Source organism: Osmia lignaria, chromosome 10 (genome assembly GCF_051020975.1).
Source record: "Osmia lignaria lignaria isolate PbOS001 chromosome 10, iyOsmLign1, whole genome shotgun sequence".
NCBI classification, from domain to species: domain Eukaryota; kingdom Metazoa; phylum Arthropoda; class Insecta; order Hymenoptera; family Megachilidae; genus Osmia; species Osmia lignaria.
In genome coordinates this window covers 11412908-11437835 of record NC_135041.1, presented here as the reverse complement: position 1 = coordinate 11437835, position 24928 = coordinate 11412908, and the positions used below count along the sequence as shown (strand labels likewise).

At 32.3% G+C, this 24928-nt stretch overlaps 1 protein-coding gene and 1 long non-coding RNA gene across 2 annotated transcripts in view; one reads left to right on the top strand and one right to left on the bottom strand.

Annotated features, from left to right (window-relative positions):
• The first annotated feature begins 267 nt into the window (after positions 1 to 267).
• The window catches only part of LOC117611638 (uncharacterized), a 36537-nt gene continuing 11876 nt past the window's right edge, over positions 268 to 24928 (top strand). Inside the window, exons 1-7 of the mRNA XM_076690584.1 lie at positions 268 to 415; positions 2684 to 2779; positions 2870 to 2900; positions 3697 to 3845; positions 8366 to 8695; positions 10423 to 10611; positions 18987 to 19060. Of these exons, the coding sequence (XP_076546699.1) occupies positions 268 to 415; positions 2684 to 2779; positions 2870 to 2900; positions 3697 to 3845; positions 8366 to 8695; positions 10423 to 10611; positions 18987 to 19060 (1017 nt within the window). The remainder of the gene's footprint in view (positions 416 to 2683; positions 2780 to 2869; positions 2901 to 3696; positions 3846 to 8365; positions 8696 to 10422; positions 10612 to 18986; positions 19061 to 24928) is intronic.
• On the bottom strand, positions 20310 to 24450 carry LOC117611931 (uncharacterized). The gene is made up of 3 exons (XR_004583271.2): positions 23946 to 24450; positions 20575 to 20654; positions 20310 to 20453 (listed from the first exon to the last, which is right to left on the bottom strand). It is a non-coding gene; the product is annotated as an uncharacterized LOC117611931 (long non-coding RNA).

Genomic DNA, 24928 nt, shown 5'->3' with positions numbered 1-24928 from the left:
CCAGGTGTACATTTGAAATCGTCCAAGTACAAACATAGTTCGTTCCCTGAGGATTCTTCGCAAGCAAAGCCAATTGGTAGGAACGATGGAACAGCAGACATATCGGGCAACCGCAATATACATACATGTATTCGAGGCGATTCCATTTCGTCGTTAGAGGCGTACTAATTTATGCGCGGTAAATCGGTCAGGCTTCGGTACGACGAAACCGTGCACGATATAAGTTACGTGCATGTAAAGTATCTGTTATGTAAATTATACTAGCAAATGTCTAAGGTCCACGCGTGCGATATCTCTGTCTTCTTCATCGTGTCGTTGAAAATTATAGGCTGTTACGTAGATTCGAACGGTCTTGACGTTTCTGCAGAGACCGCTACCAGGCCGCCGCCACCAAAGCCTGGAAGATTTGTTGAGGGTGATGGCATGTCCTCGTTGGTCGACCTTCGACAGAGACAAGTTCGGTCCCCGGCACCTCGTCCAGGGTCGAGTCCCCGTTCATAAATCGTGGAACTTTAAAGCCAGATTTACACAACCCACACGATACACGAAGCGATACCAATTGTGTTCTGAATAAGTGATGCCACAGCCAACGACTCCCTTGCAATTTCTATTTAACACACGTTGCGACGCGATGGTCGAGGGCCATGTGTTAAAATCAGAGTTTTTCAGCTTCATCTTATATTTACTATGATACTTGTCGAGATTGCTGGGCGTAAATCATGTTTCATTGCAGTTAACTTTATTAAGACCTCCATCTTGAAGAAGTTGTTTTAATTAGAAGGATATTTTCTGCACGTTCCTAAAATTTCATACATTTTTTAATATTATCAAAAGCAACTTCCTTCTATAATATAAATTAATTTTTTAAAGATTTCATATTTTGGGGAAAAGTATCCCTTTTGGACCTACTTTTGGATCAATGGATCAGAAATCAATTCTGAAAGCAAAAATTATAATTGATCAGCTATTTGCTGGTAATAGTTCTTCATATTTGATGTACTTGCATGATTTCTATGTTAGTCAGGCGAAAGTTAGAGTATCCGTCTCTTGTTCAACTTCCTCTGGCCTCCTCTGCCGGAATCGGGAGTAAGTGGATATACGTACAAAGTGCACGGTGCATAAGGTCTTCTATTTCAAGTGATCTCGAAGATCTTCGACCTAGTAGTACTTTTACGAGCGCTCTGACCCGGACTTTATCGTTTGAACGTAAACCTTGTTCCATCAGTGCGAACAAAGAACACGTATTCAGTATGCTGTCAGCCAAAATCTTGTTAACACTTGCTACATCCAATTAATTGCTACACGGTTTTCCTTTCAACCTAATTTCAAACATAAATGAATATTATAATGAGCTATCAGTGTTATCTTTAGCAGAATTTATGGGAGTCATCCCGAACAAATATTAGGTATACAAATTTTCTGCCTCTTCTTTTTATTTTACTTCGAGATTTGTTTTTGAAAAGTCATCATAATTCCAATTCGAAATGCTACAGACACCTAATTAATTTATACACTTAATATTTTTCAAATTTTTCTTTTAAAATAAATTATTCTTTTGAAGAAATCTTTTTTCCAAATATTATTTAATACTATGAATTCTTTATTTTGTAATATTAAAGTAATTTAATATTATAAATTTAAAGTTTTTTAGTTAAAATGAAGTTTATGTTAGGGTTTAAGATAATTTGGTATTTATTAAGATAATAAGTATAAAGCCTTTTTTTTCAATTTAAAGTTTGTACCAGAGTTTAGAGTAATTTGGTAATACAATATGAATGCAGAGTTTATTTTGGATGAACCTAAAATTCCATTTCTCGAGCTCAGAAACACAGCACACCGCAAGGTACATTTACACCCCACAAGTGGACACCTGTGTTACCACGCGTCTTCCTACTTGCAGCCGCAAAGTGTGGTAAATTTACGATCATCCTACTGAAAGCTCTATTTTGTTCGGGCAAACTAATCTGTGAAATCTATATGTCCCTGTACTTCTAGTTTCTATTATGAATTGTTCATTTTTTCTTTAAAACGATGTATCACTTTTTAAGAAAGTATGTTCACTTTCTGTTATACTCTTCATTTCGGAAATAAGAAAATGTAGTTGATTAAATTTGAGAAAAAATTTATAATGATTAACATATGGAAAGTAATTTTCATAATTGAGTAATTTATGTGAAATTTTTAAAAAATTCTAATTTTGATGCTAGTATTAATTAATTAATTTATGAAATAGTACATCCTTAATACTTGCGATGCTGATTTATATTTGTTATTTAATATTAATTTAATTAGTAATAATCATAACGTGAAAGCTGATCTTAGATCATATAGTTCTGTGGGGAGTAGCAATAAAATTTGTGATGTTACGAGCTCGTATCACGCCTACCGGAAAATTGAAATTTCAGTAGAGGGAAAGAATAACTTTTGGAAAATTGCATCGTAAATAGCTGTGATATAATTTAGATTTTACGAAAACAACCATTTCGATGACCTATTTTATATTATATAGCTGATATCAATATTTTTATAATTCCCATTTTTTAAATTGTATTTAGAATTATTTATACGAGCGATTCTCAACCAAATTCATTGTTTGTTTGTTTCAGATACCTTCAACACTGAAAATCAATTCGAAGACACGTTAACTAAAATCATTACACATACTCATTATGATAACTTTGAGAATCCCACCGCATCGTCTCAAATCGTAACAAATTCGAGGGAAACAGTGTACAGTGCACAAAGGAAGCATCGAATATTTCCATTCAAATTAATACAAGTGCGTTTAATCCACTAATACTTAATTTTTGGATACCTGGCCGGCGAAAATAATATCCTGAAGATTAATTTAAATATTTTATCTTTGAAGAGGGAAACAACGTGGTTGTACGTGAAAAAAGGTAAGCATCTGACCAAATTAAAAAAATTTCATTTTCCAGTGCATCCTATTTTTGGGGGACACGTTTTTTCTCACAGATAATGAAAATTAAAAGTTGCACAACCTGTTAAAAAAATTATTCTTTTCTGTTTTTCTGTTATAATAATTTATTTTTTCTACATTTACTCCATATTCAATTTTCAATCACTTTTTATTGAATGGACACATTTTTTAAATTTTTTAATTATTGTAAATAGTTTTAGCTTTTCCAGAAGTAAATATTATACTGTTGAGTAGAATGGTATAGATATTATTTATTATTCTTTATATTAAGATCATACCATACAACGATAAATTAATTGGAATGAAATGTATTCAGTGGAAACAAAAGTTCAGTAGAAAAGACTGTTTTTAATCAGACCAGTAGAAACTCCATTTGCTTAGCGAATTCTTCAGGCGTAAAACAGATACGTGTGAAAATCCCATTTTAAATCACAATTCCCATAAATTCTCATCAGTTCGTCATAAATTCTGGTAAGGTGTACCAAAGGAGAACATAACGGATAATTTACGTTATTAACATATTAACGATCACAATGAAAATAGACTGCAATAAAGCACATTAAAAAAAAAATAATTGAAAACGCGTTCATAATTTGTTAGGTAATTGAATGTTCATTCATTTAATCACTTATGAAAATTTGAAATTTTTAGTGTGGATAATTTCAAAATAAACTTCTTTTTTCAAATATTGAATCCTTCTCTTGAAATTTGATTGTATTAACAATAAGACGAAGAAGAAATAAAATTGATTCCAGGGCTCGAAGAAGCCTGCGACTACGGCGTGAGGAGTTCGCGGGGCCCTCCTCAGAAAGAAGGGGCTCCGCACGAGAAGGGGCACGTAAACGTACCCCTGGACCCGTCGTGGTGTTGTCCGCCGGGGGTGGCGGTGGCGGCGGGGGTGGAGGTGGGTGCAGACGACGTGATTTGGAACGACGCGGGGCAGGAGGTCGAGGGGCTCCCTGCCTTGCCACCATCAGCTCCTCTGTTGCGGGGAGCGCTGGGGGTTGTGGCCCTGTGGTGGGGCTCCCCTCCTATAAAAAACGTCAAGGTATCTTCTTCATTCCCAGAAAAGAAATTAAATGTTGTTCTCATGAATTTTTATTCGAATAATAATCTACAAAACTCATTTAACATTTAAAAAGTTATCCGAATGATAAGATTTAATAAATAATTATATGTTAAATGTTTGATTTGAAAATATAGTAAATTTGATGATCAAATATTTTAAAATAATGCTTATCGTATATCGAATAAAATCTTAAGGTTCAATAAAAATGACAGTGTACATGTTTCAGCAACAGTTTTAATACAAAATGGCTGGTTGTCATTTATATCAAAGAATAACCATTTTAAAAATACAGAAATTCTGATAAATTGATAACAGAAAAGTATGACAAATATTATTCTATTCAATTAAAATATTTTTCATTTAGTGGCATTTGCTCAATCCATTTTTTTTCAGTGAATAGTAAATTATAAGAAATAAATTGACTATCCTACCTAGACGTAGATTATTATTCTAATAAAAATATTACTCCATGTTTATAAACATAAAATTTCATTCTCATACAGCAATTCATTCAAGCTCATTTTCAATATTATTCGAATCAGCAATAACATTTCTCATGCGAAAAAGGATAATCGTGACGAATAATACTTTTTAAAAATCATGTAAGAATATACCTTTTACGTACTTTAATTAAAGGTAGTCGCATAGATCCCTGATGTTTAGTTATAATTTTATAATTACAACGAGAACATTGGATTCGTCTCTAGTATATCGAACTGCCAAAATATTTTAGAATAAAAAAATACATTTTTATCAAAGAACCGATTGTGATTTTTCTTTGTTTGGATAAATAATTTTTCTATATTTTTCTTTTAATATTTCGAGGAAAGGTAATGTAAGTGTAGACTAGGCTTTAAGCGTGATGCTCAACATCATTATTAAAGCGTAATCGTGTTAAGTGAAGCAGGTAGTAGATAAGGAACGGCAAGCCATGCCTAGTTAACTGTTCTGAATCTTATCTACCATGTCACGGTGAACATATCGGACATGTCCCCCCTGGTAGAGGCTTAGAACCTTATTCAATCTTTCAGTAAATTTGACATATTATGGTCAGTTTTGCTGCAAAATCCTGTATCATAACTCACTTATTGCTTAAATTATTATTTATGAAATATATAACTCACTTTTTACTTAAATTATTATTCATTAAACAGTTTAATTTAGTTTTGAAATAATATATGCTTTCAATTTAGAAATGAATAGATTCCTGGTTATATCCAACTTTGACAAGATGGTAAGGAGATTCATTGCAATGGCAAAGTGCAAAGTGTAATTACAGTAAATTATATCACGTAATGGCTTTTGTTGGTCCCGGTCCGGGACTCGCCTGGGCCTCTCACTGTTCTCTGGAAGACACTATCACTAAAATTTCTCTGTATAAATCGTAGTTGACGCGAAAGCGAATTATCTCCCTATGCATTATATCAAGTGTTGTGAAAGTGCACACAGAAGCTCAGGCTCTCCGCCGGATCAGTTCAGATCGGTTCAGACATGAGACGACCGACATTCTCGAAAAGAGTACGCGCATCCACACCTCACACTCGTACATATCTTATTTTGAATATACTTTTTTTTCGAGTTTTTTTGGCCGCAAGGTCTTTTTTACCTCGGGGTTTACCCCCGAACATTGTATTTTATTTATTCAAATACTTTCCTTTTTCTCATGCCCACATTTATTGAATATCGGAATTCGGGCGCGAAAGCTCGAGTTTCGACGCTTTATTATAATAATAATCACCATATTCAGTGATTCATGGGGCTGTCGGGTCAGATAGCTAAAGCCTAAGCATCTTATTCCGTGTCAGTGCCTATCTAGGTTGCTGCGATCATTCTGCTCGCCCATATCTAACATTAATAGTGCACACAGCTGATTGCAATTAGGATATATACTGGATCAAAGACGGAAACTGTACATTGAATAACATTACTTGGGTCAAAATGAAACAAGGCTTGATTCGATTGAGCGGTCCAATGCAATATTCAGACAAGTTCTTTTGAATATAATTCTTGTTATTAATAAAAATGTAAACAAATTTTAATGGATACACCAAGCAGATAGAAATTTAATTACGCTTAGATTTAAAATGGATAGTTAGGATGGATAGTTTTATTAATTAAATTTCCTAGACAAAATTTTCCTTTCACTTGAATACTTCAGTTAATTAAAATATTAATTGCTTAATACCCAACGCTGATCTGTTATCATCTCGTTTCGAAGTCAGCCATTGTTGGATCGTTTAATTTCTGGAACATAATTACACCTTTATTTAATGTAGGAATTAGTCTGACCCGTTACTATCATTTAGCCGCATAATTCGTTCCCCTAACTACCGTCCCTAATTATTCAAAGTTTATTACAAACCAGTCGCGAGTATAGGCAGAAGCGTTTATTATGTTTATTACATGTTTCCGTGAATAGCGCAAGGGAATACGAACACCATTATAGATTAATTAGAATTTTGCAATGTATCGTTCAAATATATATAAATCGCAATAAATCTCGTAAGGGAAATAACAAAGCTTCACTACTGGAAGTAATTTGTTCATTTCAAATAAAAGATGTTACAGCTTTTTCTAGAGAAGTACCTAAGGATCTTTAAAGGCTTATTTTTAGTAAAATAGTATTTAGTCTCCCTTTGATTTTTTTTCGAGCAAAGTTTAGACGGTTCTTTTTAAAAAAATCAATGTTACAGTCCTTGATAGGGATCAAGGGGGTAGGAATTGTTCGATTCGGGTTGAGTTTTCTCGCATATCACTAACAACCAAGTGCATTAACCATTATATTTAAAATTGAACGAATTTTCTTTTTATCTATCCACTGCAATGCATTCCGATTAACCTTCGGACGGCGGACCATGGAGAGAGCGAGGATTTTAATTTAATTTTGTATTTTATATTATTTTCATTTTCTAAATTTGACACTGTTCCTTTAAAAATTAAACATTTAATTTTTATGTTCATGTCCTTGTATACGTTTTGTAAGTTTGGGATACGATTAACCCAGGCCTATCGCTATTCAAGGATTAATACTTAAAACAATACAATAAAATGAAAAAAATATATATATAAAGTTCAATATTTCATAATACCACTCTGATTGATATGAAACCATGGATCGCTGGCATGATTCGATAACGAAATTCCGTTTAATTGAACCCTTTTTCCTGGCGATGAATAATTGACCGGTTAAATTCACGATATTCTGAAATTGAAACTAAGCCGACGACGCTTAACAGGTTTCCCATGTTCTCGTTAAAAATTCATTTATTTTTGTGCGACACCAATCGAACGAGATTTTCATTCGTGATTTACCCAAAAACACCAACATCTTGGCCCAAGGATGCTCGGTTTTAACTCGATGCGGTCTAATCTTTCGGGTTGTCCTGACCTACCTAACTGTGTACGTGTGTATCTGGAACAGAGGTTTTGATGGAAGTTACATCAGTATCTCGGAACTATAATATGCTTTCCAGACTTCCTTCCCTCAAACTATCTTTGCCGGCCGTTGTTGCGTGTAAACCGGCAAGCGTAAATGCTGCTACTCCAACACGAGTTAGACGTGATAAATTGAGGAAAATAAGCCAACTGACGAAGGTTAAGAATACTACTTGGTAACCAGGTTAATAATATGCTAATCCTTAACTTTGTAACAGGAACACAAATTATACTATTTGTTTAACAATCAAAATGAACGACTTGTATTTTGTCAGGTGTAAAGGTAGAAGAAGGGTTTATCCTTTGTTTAATCATTAACCCTCAGAGGATGTACTGCTGAGATAGCAACAATTTTCATTCGATTCTTCTTTCTAAGCTTTAAATTATTTCCTTAGATACACACGATTCAGTCATCATTAGAGCAATATCAATACTAAATATTAACATTAATTAAAATATTCGAATCATCAAGCTTTTGAGTAAATCACGAAAACTGAACCTTCACCATTTCCATACACCATGCATCAGATCCATGCAGAACCTTCAATTCGTTGAACTCTCGTAGCATTTAAACATAAAGCCCAAAGCTAGAGTTACCTTAGTATAGTAAATGAATTAATTATTTCTACCATAACTTGCAATATTAATTTAGGTATATTTAGAAAAGCAGACTAACCAATAGCTGATGCAAGTAATTATACTAATGTAAATCAAGCTTATGTTAAATTAATAGAGTAAGTGGTAGAGTATATTAGAGCTAATAAGAAATGACTAAATAAATGGTTAGTAAAACACTAAAGTTATTCCTTTTAATAGAATAGAGAAGGGTAGTACGATGGTGCAGTAAGTTTACCACTATTAGCGTTAATATACTCTACCAATATAATCTGGACTTAATTCGGCATAAAAAAATCTCGAAGGTAGCGGTACCACCTGGGGTCGAGGTAGCCGTGGACGTGGCAGGGATCGCGGGGGCGGCGCGAATCTCATCGGTTCAGGCGTCGCCCCCGCGAATTACTCTTCAGCATTGCAAGGCGTAGCGCCTGAACTACGGGAAGTTGTGAATATCCTTGGTGAAAGGAATCAAGTTGGCACACTAACGGGCGTGGGACCACCACCGGAAGCTTTGGACAACGACAGCCAGGGTGACGAGGAAGAAGGTACCACCATCAAAAGGCCGCCCAGACCACTCTACAGGAGGCTGATCAATTACATCCGACAGGCTTGGACCGGCGTCAAATTCGCTCTAGGTACTGTGCTTATTTTCTATAACAACTCGATACTTTAAGCATTAAATTTACATAGTTGTTTTTTTAAATTTGAGTATTTTCCGGTGCTTCTGTGAATTTAAAAATTGGCGAAAATATGATGAGTTACTATAACTTTTTAAAAATAAATCTTTGATTTAAAAAAAGGCACCAAATTAATTTGTACACTTAATATTTTAATTAAGGACGTATGAGGATTCCAGAATGTTGAGTCTGAATTAGGATTTTTTAATTTCTATATTTTTATAATCAATTACATGTGGTAACCAAAGAGTTAAAGAACAAAGTTGTGCAAATTGTTATTACAGTATATTTTATCGAGTGAGATAGTGATTATTGCGTGACTGTCTAAAAATATTAAACTAATATTGTGTTGATATAGATCTCGGTGTAATGAAAAATAAATATACATATATATTGTATGAATTTATATGTAGTATGAAGATGCGAATACTTGAAGTACAGAATATCTTTGAGGTTTAGATCCTAGGGATTTTCAAAGTTTGGATTTTTGTGGTTAATGTTAGCCAAAGTTTCCAGATATTAGGTAGGTTCACTTAGGGAAAGTTTCTAATGTTTCGATAGGATTATGGTTAACTTAATCAAGAATCTTGATACGCTCATCAATATACGTTCTAATTATCTTGTATTCAATATACTTCCATTGGTATATTATATAAAAAATTAAACTGAACATTTCAGTCTCTTTTAAAACTTGTTACTTTGAAGATGAAATATTCTAATGTTTGGCACGTTTTATCAAATTAATATCCAACAAGCTGATGATAAATACAAGTAGTACAGGAATTAACTGAAAACAGTTAAACGGTAGTTTGTATCATTACGTTTAAAATATAATAACCGAAAGTTGTAGAAATTCCATTAGAACTATGATCGAGTTCAGTTTCCTATGAAATTATTTAGACATGAATGAGTTCGAAATAGTAGTAGGAAACTATATCGCAAGTGGAATATTGCGCCAATGCATATCTAAATTGCGTTGAAAACACGGTAGACAACATCGAACTCAGAAATCGAGGGAACTATATTCGAGAACGCAAATATGTTCGTGTCAATTTATCGTGCACTTCACCATACGCTTGAATTGCATCCCATGAAAAGGCTGAAACACATTTTCTTGAAACGTGTGAGTCTCCTGAGCTCTGTTGCAACGGGGTCTTCGAAGTTCCTCACGTGCTTTACCCAAGCCATCTATGTTGCATGATTCCAGCATGCTTTCTCCAGGATACGTGCACGTTAGCCACTCCTTCACGTATCCTTAGCTTTATTGTGCTCGAGTTACCTTCGATCGACCTTTTTTCGATGCCTCACGGACCGACCATCATTGCCGTTTTTTCTAATCTTATCTATTATTTTTCTTATGTATAATTCCTAGTATTTCTAAGTAGATAAAAGAGTTCCTTATATTTTTACGGAAATTTAAGCATCATTCGCATGCAAGCAACATAAATGTCAAAATACTAAGAATATAAAGGAATTTTATGAATGATGAATTACGAGATAAAGAGAAATGATAAAAATCTCCCCTTCTTCTATCAAATGAGAACTTGGAAGCTTGACAAATTTTCTGCTTCTACAAACGCGTCTACAGCAATATAACGAAAGTCTACCGTAGTTAATGTTCAAGATGTTCTTAATAATTTCTTATTCATGACTAACGAAAAGATGTTTTCGCGTTGAATTTTCAGACTCTGAATACGAAGAGGAACAGACGCCACGATACAGACCTGACTCTTTGGCGAGTCTTTGTCGGGCAACAAGATTCACCGAGGCAGAGCTGAAGAGAATATATCGTGGCTTCAAGGCAGAATGTCCCACGGGAGTCGTCAGGGAGGAAACTTTCAAGTGCATCTACTCACAGTTCTTTCCGCAAGGAGGTAAGCACGTTATGCTATAATATCTGAAAAGTGTTACTACCGTTTTAAATTAACGATGAACGCGCCTGAAACCCGTGGGAAAGCGAACAGCATCTTGATCCGTTTAATTAAACTCACCCTATTCAATCTGTCTCTTTAAACTCTCTCAAGCTTTCGAGAATTTTTTTTTTTAACACTTACATCCACACGTTTTACAAAATCATATGTTTAAAAAGTACTACAAATAGGATTATTTATTGTTCACAACATTGTAGGATATTTACTTTCACTGATAAATGTCACTGATAATATTAATTAATACATTGACCAATTAAAAGTTAATAATTAAACAATGCTATATTTTTAAATCTTTTTTTTTTATATCGAAACTTAACTATCTGTTATCAGTTTGGTAGAATATATTTCTATCATAGCATACCATGAACTAGAAATCAGTGTGAATTCATCTTTTTCAGTAAAATGTATTGTTCTGCTGCAATAAATAATATAGATGTGCAAGATCGCGAGTTAAGCACTTTTGTAACTATTTTCATTGCGTATTTTCACTGTGTTTGCTAGAGAAACGAGGGTAGATACGAATTTAAATTTCAAATGCTGCAATTCTGCGAATAATTGCCTGTTATAAGCCTGTTAAGCAACAGTTTGTATACCAAAATACCTTTTACACTTTTCCGTGTTCTCGTTTATGAAATTTTATATATGCATCATGACGTTGGCGATACAATATTGTAACATCGATTAATCAATGATTAATCAATTCGTCTTTATTTTGTCAAAATAACTATTTATTAAGATTCAATCACCCAGATACTCCTTACATTATTTTCGTTTCAAACACCACTTACTCGTTGGCATAAATTAGCCCTTCTTGTAAGGTGGTCCAAGTCCCATAGAAATTTACAAATTTTGAAGATTTGTAATTTTGTAATTTTTAGGATCTGAAATTTTGGAATTCTGGAATTTGTATGTTTTAAAATTTTAGAATGTCAGAATTTTGTAATTTTTTAATTCTGGAATTTTGGAATTCAAGAATTCTGAAATCTTTTGAATATTCCAAATGTGTTAGTTCTGACATATGCAATTTCTGAAAGAATAGTACGGCAAGGGGTTAATAACAGTCTTCAATGGTAACCGGTGTTTAGTAAAAGATCTGTGGTTTAGTTCGAAGTTTCTAGTCTGAAAACCACAGGAATGCTATTTCTTTCTGTTTGTTCACAATTTAAATTCCCTCAGTTTCACAGTAACCCTGAGTTTACCCGAAAAGCATAAACAATAGAAGTGATATAGAGGTAGCAATGGAAGAAAAATACAAAGGGAAGAGGGAGTACGATCGAATAGAGCAAATAGCCCCATGGTATTTCGATGAATACAGATATGTAGTTACCACAGAACAAATTCTCGCATCAAAGTCCTTCTCTCTTTCAGTATTCATCCATTCGTATAAACGATATACATAGATATCCGCCACTGTACGGTTTTGTATCTGTTTATGTACTTTTTCGAAGTTCTCGTGTGACTTGCAAAATAGTCGCTTCAAAGTCAATTGTTGTGCACTTGCTGAAACGCTAAACTTCGCGCATTATCTCCAACTTTTTACCTCCCGCAATGGAATTAATTCGGGAATTTTAACTGCACTTGACTATTCTATGAAAACTTAGACTTTGAATATTCTAAATATTACCATTCGTCTTTCGTTCATCTACAACGCAGTAGCGCAACTATGAGAGATTAAAAGACATTGGCGTAACTGGGTAGGAGCTAAAGTGGCCTGCTTCCACTTCATTTTAAGATCCTAAGGTCTTAAGGTTATAACATTTCAAAATTCTAAAGTTTAAAAATTCTAAAGTTCCAAGGCTCCATAATATCGAGAATCTTAAATTTGAATATTCCAAAATTTTAAAGTTCTAAGACTTATAAACTTCAAAAATTTCAAAATTTCGAAATCCCATAATTTTGAGATTCTAATTTTCTAATATTCTAAAATTCTAACACTTTACACTGCTAGGTTGTAATAGTAAATTTTTAATGGAATTATATTGAAGAATTGCAATTCAGATATGTTGCAAAGTTATTATTTTGTAAATTGTATTTAGTATCTAATCTTTTTACATCTTCAACCAACGAGCTAAAAAATTGAACTAATTTGTATACAAGACGTCTTTCGATTGTCTGACAGTTACGATAGGTTTTACGGCTGCCACAAATCGTACCGATATCGTGATCTGTTTACTATTCTGCATAAGAAAAGGGGCGAGAATTTACGATCTGTTATCCCAAAATCTTTAAAAAGAGAATTGGAAAAATAGGAAAAAATCCCAGAAATATTTCTTCTTATTAAGATTTAACTCCTTGACACTGTGTAGCAATAAAAATATTTTATTTTATTATTCTAAAATTTCTACTTCAATTATATTACAAATTTAGCCACATCAATATTATATATAAAATTGAAGAAGATTGAATTATTTTATATAATAAATTAATTAATGCAATAGATGTTCAAATTAATTTCTTTTTTAATCGAAGATGTATTATTAAGAAGTCATGGTAATTCTAATTATTGAAGTAATACACTATTGTTTCATATTAAACGTAAAACACATAATTTTGCTAATAATTTATAATTTATTGCTAAGGAATGTATCAATAGGGAAAGCAATCTATAAAATAATTTTGTAAATTTCTGTCTAACATACCTTCACCCTAAAGCAAATTCTAATTAGGCATGTGACAAGCATCGACCGTATCGTCCACAATTTCCGCTGATTCCGACAGTTATCGTTTAACGAATAAAATTTACTATTCCATACGTACCCGTTTTACAGTTGCGTGTATAGCAGCTGTACTGTTTCACGGGTAACAGCTTAACCCCTAACATTTCCTACAATTTATTGACTCTAAGCTATTAGTTTCATTTACATTCACGGTACCACAATCAAACAGAGATCAAAATGGCTATAACATGTTCAGAGTGTTATCTCGATCCATGTACAGATAAAAGACCCAAATAAAAGATTTTATTTTTTTTAAACAATATAATTATTGACATGTTGCATTGGGCATAATTTCATGACATAAAAATACTAAAAAACAGCACTTACACTATATAAATATCACAAAAATTTAAAAATCAAATTATAGATAGATATCATATCTATTTTATTTTAATTGAATTTCATAGAACATCCTGTTACTGAGATTTTTACAAATTTATCCATGTTTCAACTTGTTTCATGAATTATTGCAACATCCAAAGTACCATGTATTAGCATAAATATCGTCATTAAATTTCATTTCATTAAATGGGATTGTTCTCTTTGTGATTTAACCAGTTATTTACATATAAGCCCTGTCATAATCATTATAACGCCTCTGTAGCAATTTGCTTATCAATAGAACCCTTTTGAATAAAAATAATGCCTCGGCTTTATTATTGAATTTATCGAGATAGATTTGTAAATTTTCGAAAAGAAAATTCATGAAAGCAAGTAGAATTGTTTTACACAGAAAACCGATTGTTATTTATCTGATCAAATTAAACAATAATGGTACAGTTAAATGATTCTCATTAAAGAGTAGGAATAATTGTATTTTTAATCAAAATCGTTATAAAGGTAAAATGTATGCCAAGTATTTCTTGATGAATGAATATATTTGAATCTGCTCAATCTTCAACAGAGTATGAATATTAAATTTGCAGAAACGTGGCAAAGTAATATACCATTTCTAAAAATATATTTTCAAAATCAGAAATGTATTTAATATTTTCTACCAAGGAGACATCGTGTTATCTCTGTCAAATAGTGATTTACATTTGCCTTTTCAACATTTCAATATTAATGAGAAGTTATTCCAATAGGTGGAATATTTAAAATAAACCTTTTAATTATTTTAAAAAGCAGAAATTTGTCCGTCAATTAATTTTCGTGGAAATATCGTGATATTCATAAATGGTCGTATATTCATAGCGTCAAAAGCATCAACGGCAAATAACTACCTTTCTTATCAAAGAGAAACATGTTTCTACTTATCTAAAACCCCTGGAGCGGCTGGAGAAAGTAAACGAAACTTCTACATACAATTCAGTTCAACCCCCATAGAACGAAATGAAATTTATATCTTTGAAACCGACTAGGGGAGCGTATCTATAGGGAACGAACCTTCCGAAATTTGAATCGTTATAATCGAAGGTCGCAGAAGTGAATTACGACAATGCGAGAACATCCATTCTTTGCGAAGAACGCTGTTACATTGTTTGACGTAAAATAACAATGTGTTAGAAAATATTGAATAGGGTACCCATATGTTTAGTTTGATAGTTGCAGTTAGGAACCCTTTAAAGTACAGTAACTTTTTTAGAAAATTTTTATTAGCATTTAAAGAAAACAAATTTCTGTAATAAATCCCATATTCTTTTTAACTTTTAATCATCTTTAACACACTTTGCAAACGTTATTTATTATATAAAAAGTGAAAAGTTAGGATAAATAAAAAAACCTTGATGTGGGTAACATGAAACTCTTGACATTTCTACATTTTTTTACGATGAGATGGAATATGGAGTCCTGAATGGTAGAACATAATTTACAACTCTATTTCTATGCAGTGAAACGTAATAGTGTTTGCGAAGAGTTATAATATGGTTCCTCGAATCTTTTCCATGGTAAACAGGAAACTTACTCAAAGTTGTAAGAAAATACGAGATCAGAAAAGGATATAAGTGAAAGAAAATCATTGTTAGTATTCAATAGACGTACATTTTCATTCTTCAGGAGAAGAGTACATTGAGCGGATCCTAGTCCTTGAAGAACGAAAAATACTGAGTTTGTTCTCTAAACTTTAGCTGTTTTGAGAAAATATTTAACGTCTCGGTGATGTCATTCTTTCACGTCGAATGGGTCGTGAGTACCTTAGAAATGTATTGACGAACCTTGCTTTCTTGAAATCATTTTATTTTATAAAACCAAGTACCCTGTTAGATTATATTGCTAAGAAAAACTACTAAAGGGAGCTTCTAAGCCTTTCATTTATTATGTCAAAAATTCTAAAGTTCGGAATGCAATATAATTTTGTAAACTTTGGACCTAATTACTATTACATGAGTAAGTCATTTTAAGTAAATTATTAGATTAAACTATGTACCTTTCGAAGTTCCTCCTTCGATATTATTAATATGTAGATTATTATTTTTCTTTGCAATTAAATATTATTTAATTTTATTTGGAATAAATTCGAATTTTTAAGCCGGGTTTAATAACCCAGAGAGCCCCGTACCCTAGAAATCTTGATCTGCTCCTGTATTTACTTGTCAGAAAAAAATTGTGTAAAATAGCTTAATTTTATTTCATAAAATTGTGAATGGATTCAGAAACCCATTATAAAAGAGAAGAATATTGAATCTCGGATCGTGTACAATGGAGAGAGTTCGCAAACTTTGTTCTTCAAATACCGGATATTTTACTTTTTGCAACTATGATCGTTTCCTCTTGAACTCTTCGTTTGTTTTAATTTTGAAACACCTTGCATAAATAAAAGCTTTCAAGTTTGAAATTCTCCAATGCTTTAGACCCGACTCCTTTCAAACTTCACAAAGTAAACGAAAATTTTCAAAAGAAGTTGAGATATAGTATGTATACTTTTGGACTCGAAAAATTCAATCTCAAAACACTCTTTCACCGCGAAGATATCTCCTGTACACTTGGTTGCACTCGAATTCTTGTACCATAGAGAAATGTTTCAACAATCTTCTGGGAAAATGAAACCAAACAATGTTTATACTCCACGTACGCGTACAATGTTCCTTGAACATATTTTCATTTCATTCCATTTTTCAAAATTGAATTTTATTAAAACATATAAAATAAAATAATTAATTAATAGAAATAAATAAAATGTACATAAGAAAATTTTGAATTCCACTGAAATTACGCTGATAGCTTATGATAGTAAATCATGTTTTCATTTTGGGCGCTGACATATTAATCCAATATAAGTTGTTTCTTGTTATTTCTTTTTGTTTTTTAATAACAAAATAGAAGTAGATTGGTAAAATAGAAGTGCCGAGTTGTACGGGTTAATAACTAGAATATCTTGCGAAATCCACTTTCAATAATTGCTTCCAGTTTAATATCGTTTGTTGGTTCAGTCTCTCTCGCTCAGCATCGTACGTTTGATGTGCTCGAAATTCTTGTGTACATCCAATTTTGATCGTTTACGTTTCGAACGCTTAATAACAAACTGAGGTTGCTTTTGGGAAAGGAATATAAGCGGATCAGTTTATATTGAAGGAAAATATGAATTTATCTTCAAGAACTTTCAATCTAAAAAATTAGCAAAAAATTTGGTGTCTTTGAAATATTCTCTGTTTTTAAAATAATTAAAAATATATAAAATATCATATTGTAAAATAAGAATAAATATTTTTTTATAAAAATACAGGTAGTCTATGAAATTCATGCCGCGACATAGGTATAAATCTTATAAACAATCAACGGAAATAAATGGTACCGTAAATCTACAAATCTAAACTGTAAGGCCCTCATAAATAAAGGAGTAAAGAACGAGCTTTTCTAACAATTTCGTAGTATCCAGGTTGAACGAATCCGTGCAAATGAAAAGATCGTTACAGGGTAAATACATTTTCGTCTAAAAGAATTCAGAGAAACATTTACTTTATTAAAAGCAAGATCAAGACAGTAAAAACACTGTTAATAACGATAAGAGTCATTAAGTTTCAAATTTCCATATCTGTGAAGATGATTTCCATAATTATGTCCATAAACAAAATATAACTTCTCATAATATTTAATTATTCTTAGCCTCTATTTTATGACGTTATTATTAAGCAGCAGAAATGTAAGAATTATTAAGCCCTGTTTTATTCTAAATTTTCATTATATTTAGTTATATCTTCAAGTAATTAGCTTCAAATTTTAAAGATATTTAATTTTTATAATTAGTTTCCAAACTCTGTAATTTTTGATCCTTTAAATTTTTAGTATGACGAAGGTCACATTTTCGGGGAGGGCCCAAGTTAAGAGTATTATCCTTTGATTAACTTGATCAGAGAACGAGGTTACGTTTCGAAAACTAATTTCTGACTTTTGCCCTACAATCAAGTAACAACGGAAGCGTCGCCTTTCGGCGGAAGCTCGATCCATACAAGCCTGACAACTTTGACGAGTTAATCTACTTTGCCCCCTCTGTGCTGTTACGGAAGTCCCGCTGTGATAATTCGGAAGGAACGGGTACTAATTTCTAGACGAATCCTTTCAATTGAAGCAATACCTCGGAGATTTCTGCTCGAGCTGAGACAACGAGGATAGACATTTCTCAATCCTCGCTAAAACGTTATTCTCATAGTTCCGTAATTAAACGTCTTAGTCTAGGAGATTACTAAATTCTTGGTTTAACTACTTGATAATTCTCGTTAAATTTTAATGCGTGCTGCAACTTAAGCGCGAATGTTTATGCAAATGTGTATTTTATACATAAGAGGCCTAAAGAGGTATTTGTTTTATCACCAAACGGTTCTAAAACTACCTTTTATATTTTATACTAAAAAAAATGTTAAAACATTTTAATCAGGGAAGACAGAATTATCTTTTAACACTTGAACTACCGACGTTTGATGCACACTTATTTTTCAGTTGAAATATATATTTCTTTGGTTCGTTCAAAAAAAAAAATGGAGAAAAAGAAATTGAAATTGTATTCTTTAGATGTACGTGCCTTTCGTCTTAACTACAACTTATTTATAATATTGATTGACCTCGCTTGAGAAGATAACAACTGTTTCCTCGAGCTCATTGCGGAACACTTGCCGGAAAGGGGAATAAAGCAACATTTCCATGAAATAATTTCAAGTATAAATCTCAGCCTTTAAATCGAAAGCATTTCCGTTGGGCAAGCAGAAGTTAACACACATACACACACGTAGAGAGCAATACAACAGTGGAATTTCAGTTTATGGTATTCGACGGTCTCAAAAGAGGTTTCTCAGGAAGGCCATTGAATGTTTGCCATCTGGGAAATTGGAGTGCTTATTAAGGCCATCCCTCCATTTCCTACCAAATACGCCAAGTTATTCCGGACAAGTGTCTTTCTCCCTTTGTTTCTACAGAGAGAGAGACGCAAATTGATTTTGACGAGATAAAAATATTTGTTTACCAAATAAATTCCCGTTTCTTTTGTTTATTTTATTTCAACACTTTGATGGATACTTATAATCCATATAATTATAACTTGTAATTAATATAATTAAGATACATATAGAGGGTGTTAAGTTAAAGGAGTTCAATATTTTAAGGGTATATATGTAGTATTAAGGAAATGAATTTTATTAATTAACGCAGTATCTTTTGTTATTTTTCCAGCCAATACTAGTCAGTACGCCCATTACGTTTTCAACACCTTGGACCAGGATCATAGTGGTATTCTCAGTTTTGAGGTAAGCTTTCTTCAAAATGAGTTATACAAATTTATTTCATAATTAATACTTCCGAGTTGTACTATTCATTATTATGGAACACCTCGCTTATAAGAAAACTTTCAATAATTTTTAACTCGTAGATAATTATCATGACATAATTAGCATAGTGGTTTACTTAATTTTTTACCAAATTCCCCTTAAAAATGAACGAAATAAATTGATTGATTTTGGAACATCCCGTAGAGAAGGGAGGTTTTAGTTTCGTTCAGTAATTTCAACAAATCGTTAACTCTTCGGCGAATGCCGGAAAATAGAATCGTAAACCGGAAGCTGTAGGAGACACTTCCAGAGAGTGTGGTTAGTTCCTAGAAATTGTTCATCGGTGACAATAACGATTTTCCCGTTCGCATCGATTTAGATAAAAGGCTTCCCCAACGAACAACAGTTTTTCGTTTTCATTAGTTACTCAGCAACGGCTGTTCAAATTTAACGAAACTCTCCTACCCGAATTTCCTATCGGTGCTCCAACAAAATCAAACTTTGTTTTTGATATAGCCTTGAAACAGTCAACAGAAATCAATACTGTACACGATTTTAGAGGATTTTCTGTTCGGGTTTTATATACAACAAGTTTGAAACTATTCGGAACGTGAGCTGAAATGTTTTTTACCTTTCCTGTTATTTTACTCGTAACTGGATATATTTGATCAAGAGTAAGAAAGTAATTAGGTACTGCTATGTGATGCTCTTAAATACAATATAAGTTTGTTTTAAAACAAAGGCGTCATGTCAATTTTTTAATAAATGAAAATACAAAGAAATCAAAACACAAGGATAACAAATTTTACTTCTTTCTATTCAAATATTGCGCGTACATAGGTATCTCTTGAAAGCTTATTTCTTGAAAGTTATTATGAATTAGTTACATTAGAAACATACCAGTATTTTTTGTAATACGAAAGGTATGATTTTAAGCATATTTTTAATTCCATTCAGAATTAATCTATGTTCAAAATTGAAATTAGTGATCATTTCGAGATTATCATACTATTTTGTGTCATCTGTTCATTTGGTCCCCTGCTGTGAATTGAAAAATTTATTTTATAAATAATTTAAATAACCTGTAATAACTTTCGCCATCAGTAAGTTATGAAATATCAAAGGATACGTTATTTTATTTTTCCTTATTTTAATGATAAACAAAAATTGTCAAGGTAGTCGTAGTAAAATAACTCTTCAAAATACTTGTTTTTATTTTATTTTATTTTTTTTTATGTGTTCATTTGATGTTCTTCTCCGTAAAGAGCTTAACGTTTGGTGTCTATATTTCCTGCTTTGAGTGCTTTCGATCCTCTACGCTCAATCGGAATTGTGCTCGACGTTGCATAGCTTCCAGTATAATCGCGAAAGCCTAAATCAACAATCGCTATTTATTCCGGCAAGCATCGCTGTTTGCGATTAGGTCCGATGTAAATGCATTCGTGTATTTGTAAACGAGGAATTCCTAGTTCGTCGTTATAATGCTTACTTACGCTACAGGCTTATTTGCTTCCACGTTTCTATCCACAGCTCCGTTCAAATAAAAAATTGTTTTCTTCTGGTAAATTTGTTCCTTCAACAAGTGTCAAAGAGAATATTAATATGTGAAACAGAAAAACAAAATAAATGTGACAATTAAATATTATAAATTATTTTTTAGAAATGGTATTACTGCAATTACTAGCATTAAATGAAGATTAAATAAAACATGACTATTTATTAAGTACTATTTGCTTAAACTAATATTAAAAATTAAATTACCTTAAAATTTATCAGCAAATAATAATTCTCTCTTTACAAAAATTATTGCTATTGATCAATCAATAATAATTACTGTATTGACAAACAATTATATAGGTAGTTACCTTTAAATTTTTCTAATACAAAATAATTCCTTCCTTAAGACAAGAACTAACATCTAAATTAATTATTATAAAACCGTAGAGAAGATAAAATAATTCAATAATAGCTTTAAAGTGAGAATAGACAATAGAAAATGATTGTATCAATGAAGTACGGTTTCGAAAATCAACACTGAAAGCGTACATGTGTACGTGAATTGCAGTAGAATTGCAGCTTTTCAACTTACTACGATAATGCGATTAAACACAAAGTCGATGGACTCCGTCTTGTTGTTCAAAGAGGACAAGTTCGTGCGAGAAGTTGAAGATGGAAAAGCTGTGTCACGAAAATCACTTGACAAAAACTATCGTACCATGAAAGAGAAACGGTAATCTTTCGACGTTTGCGAACATGAAGCTTTGTTCAGATTAGTCAAATTAAAAGTCAAATAAGAAATCATTCGCTTACTTTCTCTATGAATTTACTCTATGAATTTTTATCAAACTTTAAGCTTTAAATTGAGGAGTAATAAATGATATTTTACGATAATTTTATGTCATGAAATTGTATTATATTAAAAACTGTGGCCTCGTTGTCCACCGTTAATTACCAACTATTTTGCATTCAGAGTGTTAGTGAACGGCGCGTGTACGTAGTCATCTTTATTAAACATTAAGCTTCAAATTGATGACCCATAACTGCCTTTTTATGGTACTTTTATCTCATAAAATTGTATTACATTAGAAACCATCGCATTGGTATTCATTATTCCCTATAATTTATCATCGACCATTTTGTCTTGAGAACACGAACGAATGGTGCGTATATGCAATAACTTTTATCAAACCTTTAACTTTAAATCGATGTATCATAAATGCCATTTTGCGATACTTTTATGTCATGAAATGCAACAAAACTAGTCCACTAAAAGTCATTGCTTTAACGTTCATCATATATCACTAGCCATTTCGTATTCAAAACACAAATAAAAGATGCGCGTATATAAGTAGTTATTTTCATGAAACTTTAAGCTTTGAAATGGCGTATTATAGATATTATTTTATAAAACTTTTATGTCATCAAATATCATTAGATTTAGTATATGAGAAAACTTTTTAATCACCCCGCATCATCTTATGAGAGAACTTGATGTAAATATTGTTTTATTACAAACATATGGTCGGTTAGAGAGAATTCGATACAAGGGACTTAATTAATACGAGATTGGACGTCAAAGGCGAAGGCAGAGGAACTTTGTAGCTCACAAAAGAAGAGGGAAAAAAGAAAAGACGAGGAGAAACGTTCGTTGTGCAGAGAGCCATGGTAATGTGCGAGCTTCGGGCAACTCGAGGGCTAATTACACAAAGTACATTTTCAGCCTGAAGCCACGAGAGAGATAATTGAGTTAGTTCGTAATTATCCCCTGACGACTTCTCTACTTTTTCTTATCTGCTTGCTATTGGAAATAGTAAATAACACGGACGAGCCAGAATACCGGTATCGATCGGGCAAAATTAACCGCGAATTAACGCGACTGATTGGCACCCTCCCCTCCCTCTGATTGGAAAACTTAGTTGGATCTATGCTGCTCATTATTGCCGTCCTACCTGGCAATTAGCTTTAATCTCCGTCGAATATTTGTTTGAGGCACACTTGCCTATTGAATCGCGTGAAACCAGTTAATTGTACCGATGCGACAATCATTTGCATGATTAATATGAGGGTACGAATGAAATGTTTCGATGCTTCATGAATGTTTCATCCCACGATGGCATGTTAGTAGATATGCTGTTAAAAGGTTAAAGACAAAATTGAATTATGTTCCTGATTAAAATTCTCATACATCTGGCTTTTTGATTTTTAAAATTACTGGTTTTTTTTTTTTTAAATCAGACATTCCTAGGGAAAAAAGTGATATAGGAGAAATAAGAATTCTCAAAACACGATATTAATATTAAAAGTAATTTAGGAAAGAATGATATAACAAAGAAATATGAATGATAACTAAATATCAACACAGCACAAGGATTTCCAATCATAATTTGGAAACAACGACACCCAATTTTCCCATTTTCGTCAATGAAATATCCCATATTTGATCTTTGAATAGTTTTAGCTCCTTGAACCATAAAGCATGCCTCTCTATCGGTTGTGTTCGAATGAAAAACGATGCGATAATTCGATTTGCCATAATTGAAGCGTGCACTAATCCAATTTGTACCGTGAACGTGAACTCGGAAGTGCTATCAGCCTTGCAGTATAGGCGCTGCCCCTGTTATTATTAATTCTTTTTGCAATTTTCAATTACACCGTACGTTCGATCGAAGATGTCGAAACCATTATTGTTATCTTGAGGATACCGTGCGAGCAACAATGAATAAAGTATGAGTATAGAGTACAGAACAAGCAATTTATTCGTAAACGAATAAAGTTTCCTTTTTACGTGTTCGTTCATTCCGGGATATTGTTGGCGACTCATAAAAGCTCAGTATATCACATTTTTTATTAATAATCAGAACTTCAATTAAAGCTTCTGTACGGTTGAAATACACTATTGAAAAATGAATAAGGAAAATGGAGTTACAGCAATGCTGAAAAAATTATCAAAGAAGCCCTTTAATTTTTTTTCTTGTTTTGCAATCTCATTACTCCTTGTTACTCTGTACTCTGGAAGTTTATTTTTCTTTGGTACTAATATTGTTGCAAAGTTAAGAAATAATTAATGAAACCACGAATACGTAAAAATATTAACAACCCGTTTTTTCTAAAATTTAAGTATTAATAAATAAATATAATAAGTTTACTCATTTATGTTAGCTTCAATTTACTTTGGTTACGAATCGTTGAGAATAAATACATTTACGACGTAGCTAAATAGTGACAGAGTAAGTACCATTCCGTCGTGATTATGCAAAGGAAATATAACAAGGTAGATGAATAGCGGAGGACGTGGAAAACTGTGTACATTTCAGTAAGTTAACAAAGCCTGAAATAAATCAGGAACGACGATACTTAATCTCACTTTCGTAGCCTGAAGTTTCGTGGTCCTTTCATTTTGCTTGTTGCGCTTGATTTTACACTTTCTGCCACACCTTGCTCATTGTATACGATGCTTTTACGTGCTTCTAATAAATCTTCATTTACGTCAACCAAATTACATATCGTGTACTGTATATAACACCGATATGCTGATTCGTAATTTCATCAAATATTCATTTAAAAAAATATTGTAATTCTTTTCTTTGAAATTCTAACAAATTTTTCTTTCTTTCATTTATAATCAAGGATATACAAAGGTTTCCATAATTTATTAAGAAATTTTCTTCAACGCATTAATATAGCAATGGATATAATAAAACAAAACACATTATGTTAAAATCACGTCGCGATTTATATACGGATAATGAAAACTTCTGCACAGCGCTAATAATTTCATGGTGATACAATTTCAAGTGATACGGGTAATTTAGATAAGGGATATAATATTTCAGTGATAAGAATGAGATAAGTGCTTTAGATAGCAGCTTCGTAAGAGATCACCATTTAAATTACACGATAAAAATTGAGGCGATTTAAATCAGGAAGTTCAAAAGATACAAAAATTCAAAACGCGATAAAAATTGCATAATTAGTAATTAATTAAAATGATTAAAATTAAATTTCAAGCAATCAGTATTTAACCCTCGGATGACAGATCGTGAAGAGAGCCCCGATTTTAATTCAATTTTGTAATTCATAGTTTGTATAGTGCCTTATCATTTACATTCTAATTAAGCAATTAATTATTAAAGAAATTTTTTAAAAGTTCCTAACAAGCGTTTACAATATTTTTAAATCCTATATTTATTTTAATATTCAGCCTGCAAATTCCAATTTTTGATATTATTCGCGCAAAAGTTAAATTTCATCTCTTATACCCGAGCACGAATTTCTCGACATTATAAAATTTTCGACTAGTTTCCCTGTCTTTCTCTGTCGAGTACTTCGCTTTTCAGTTTTAACAAA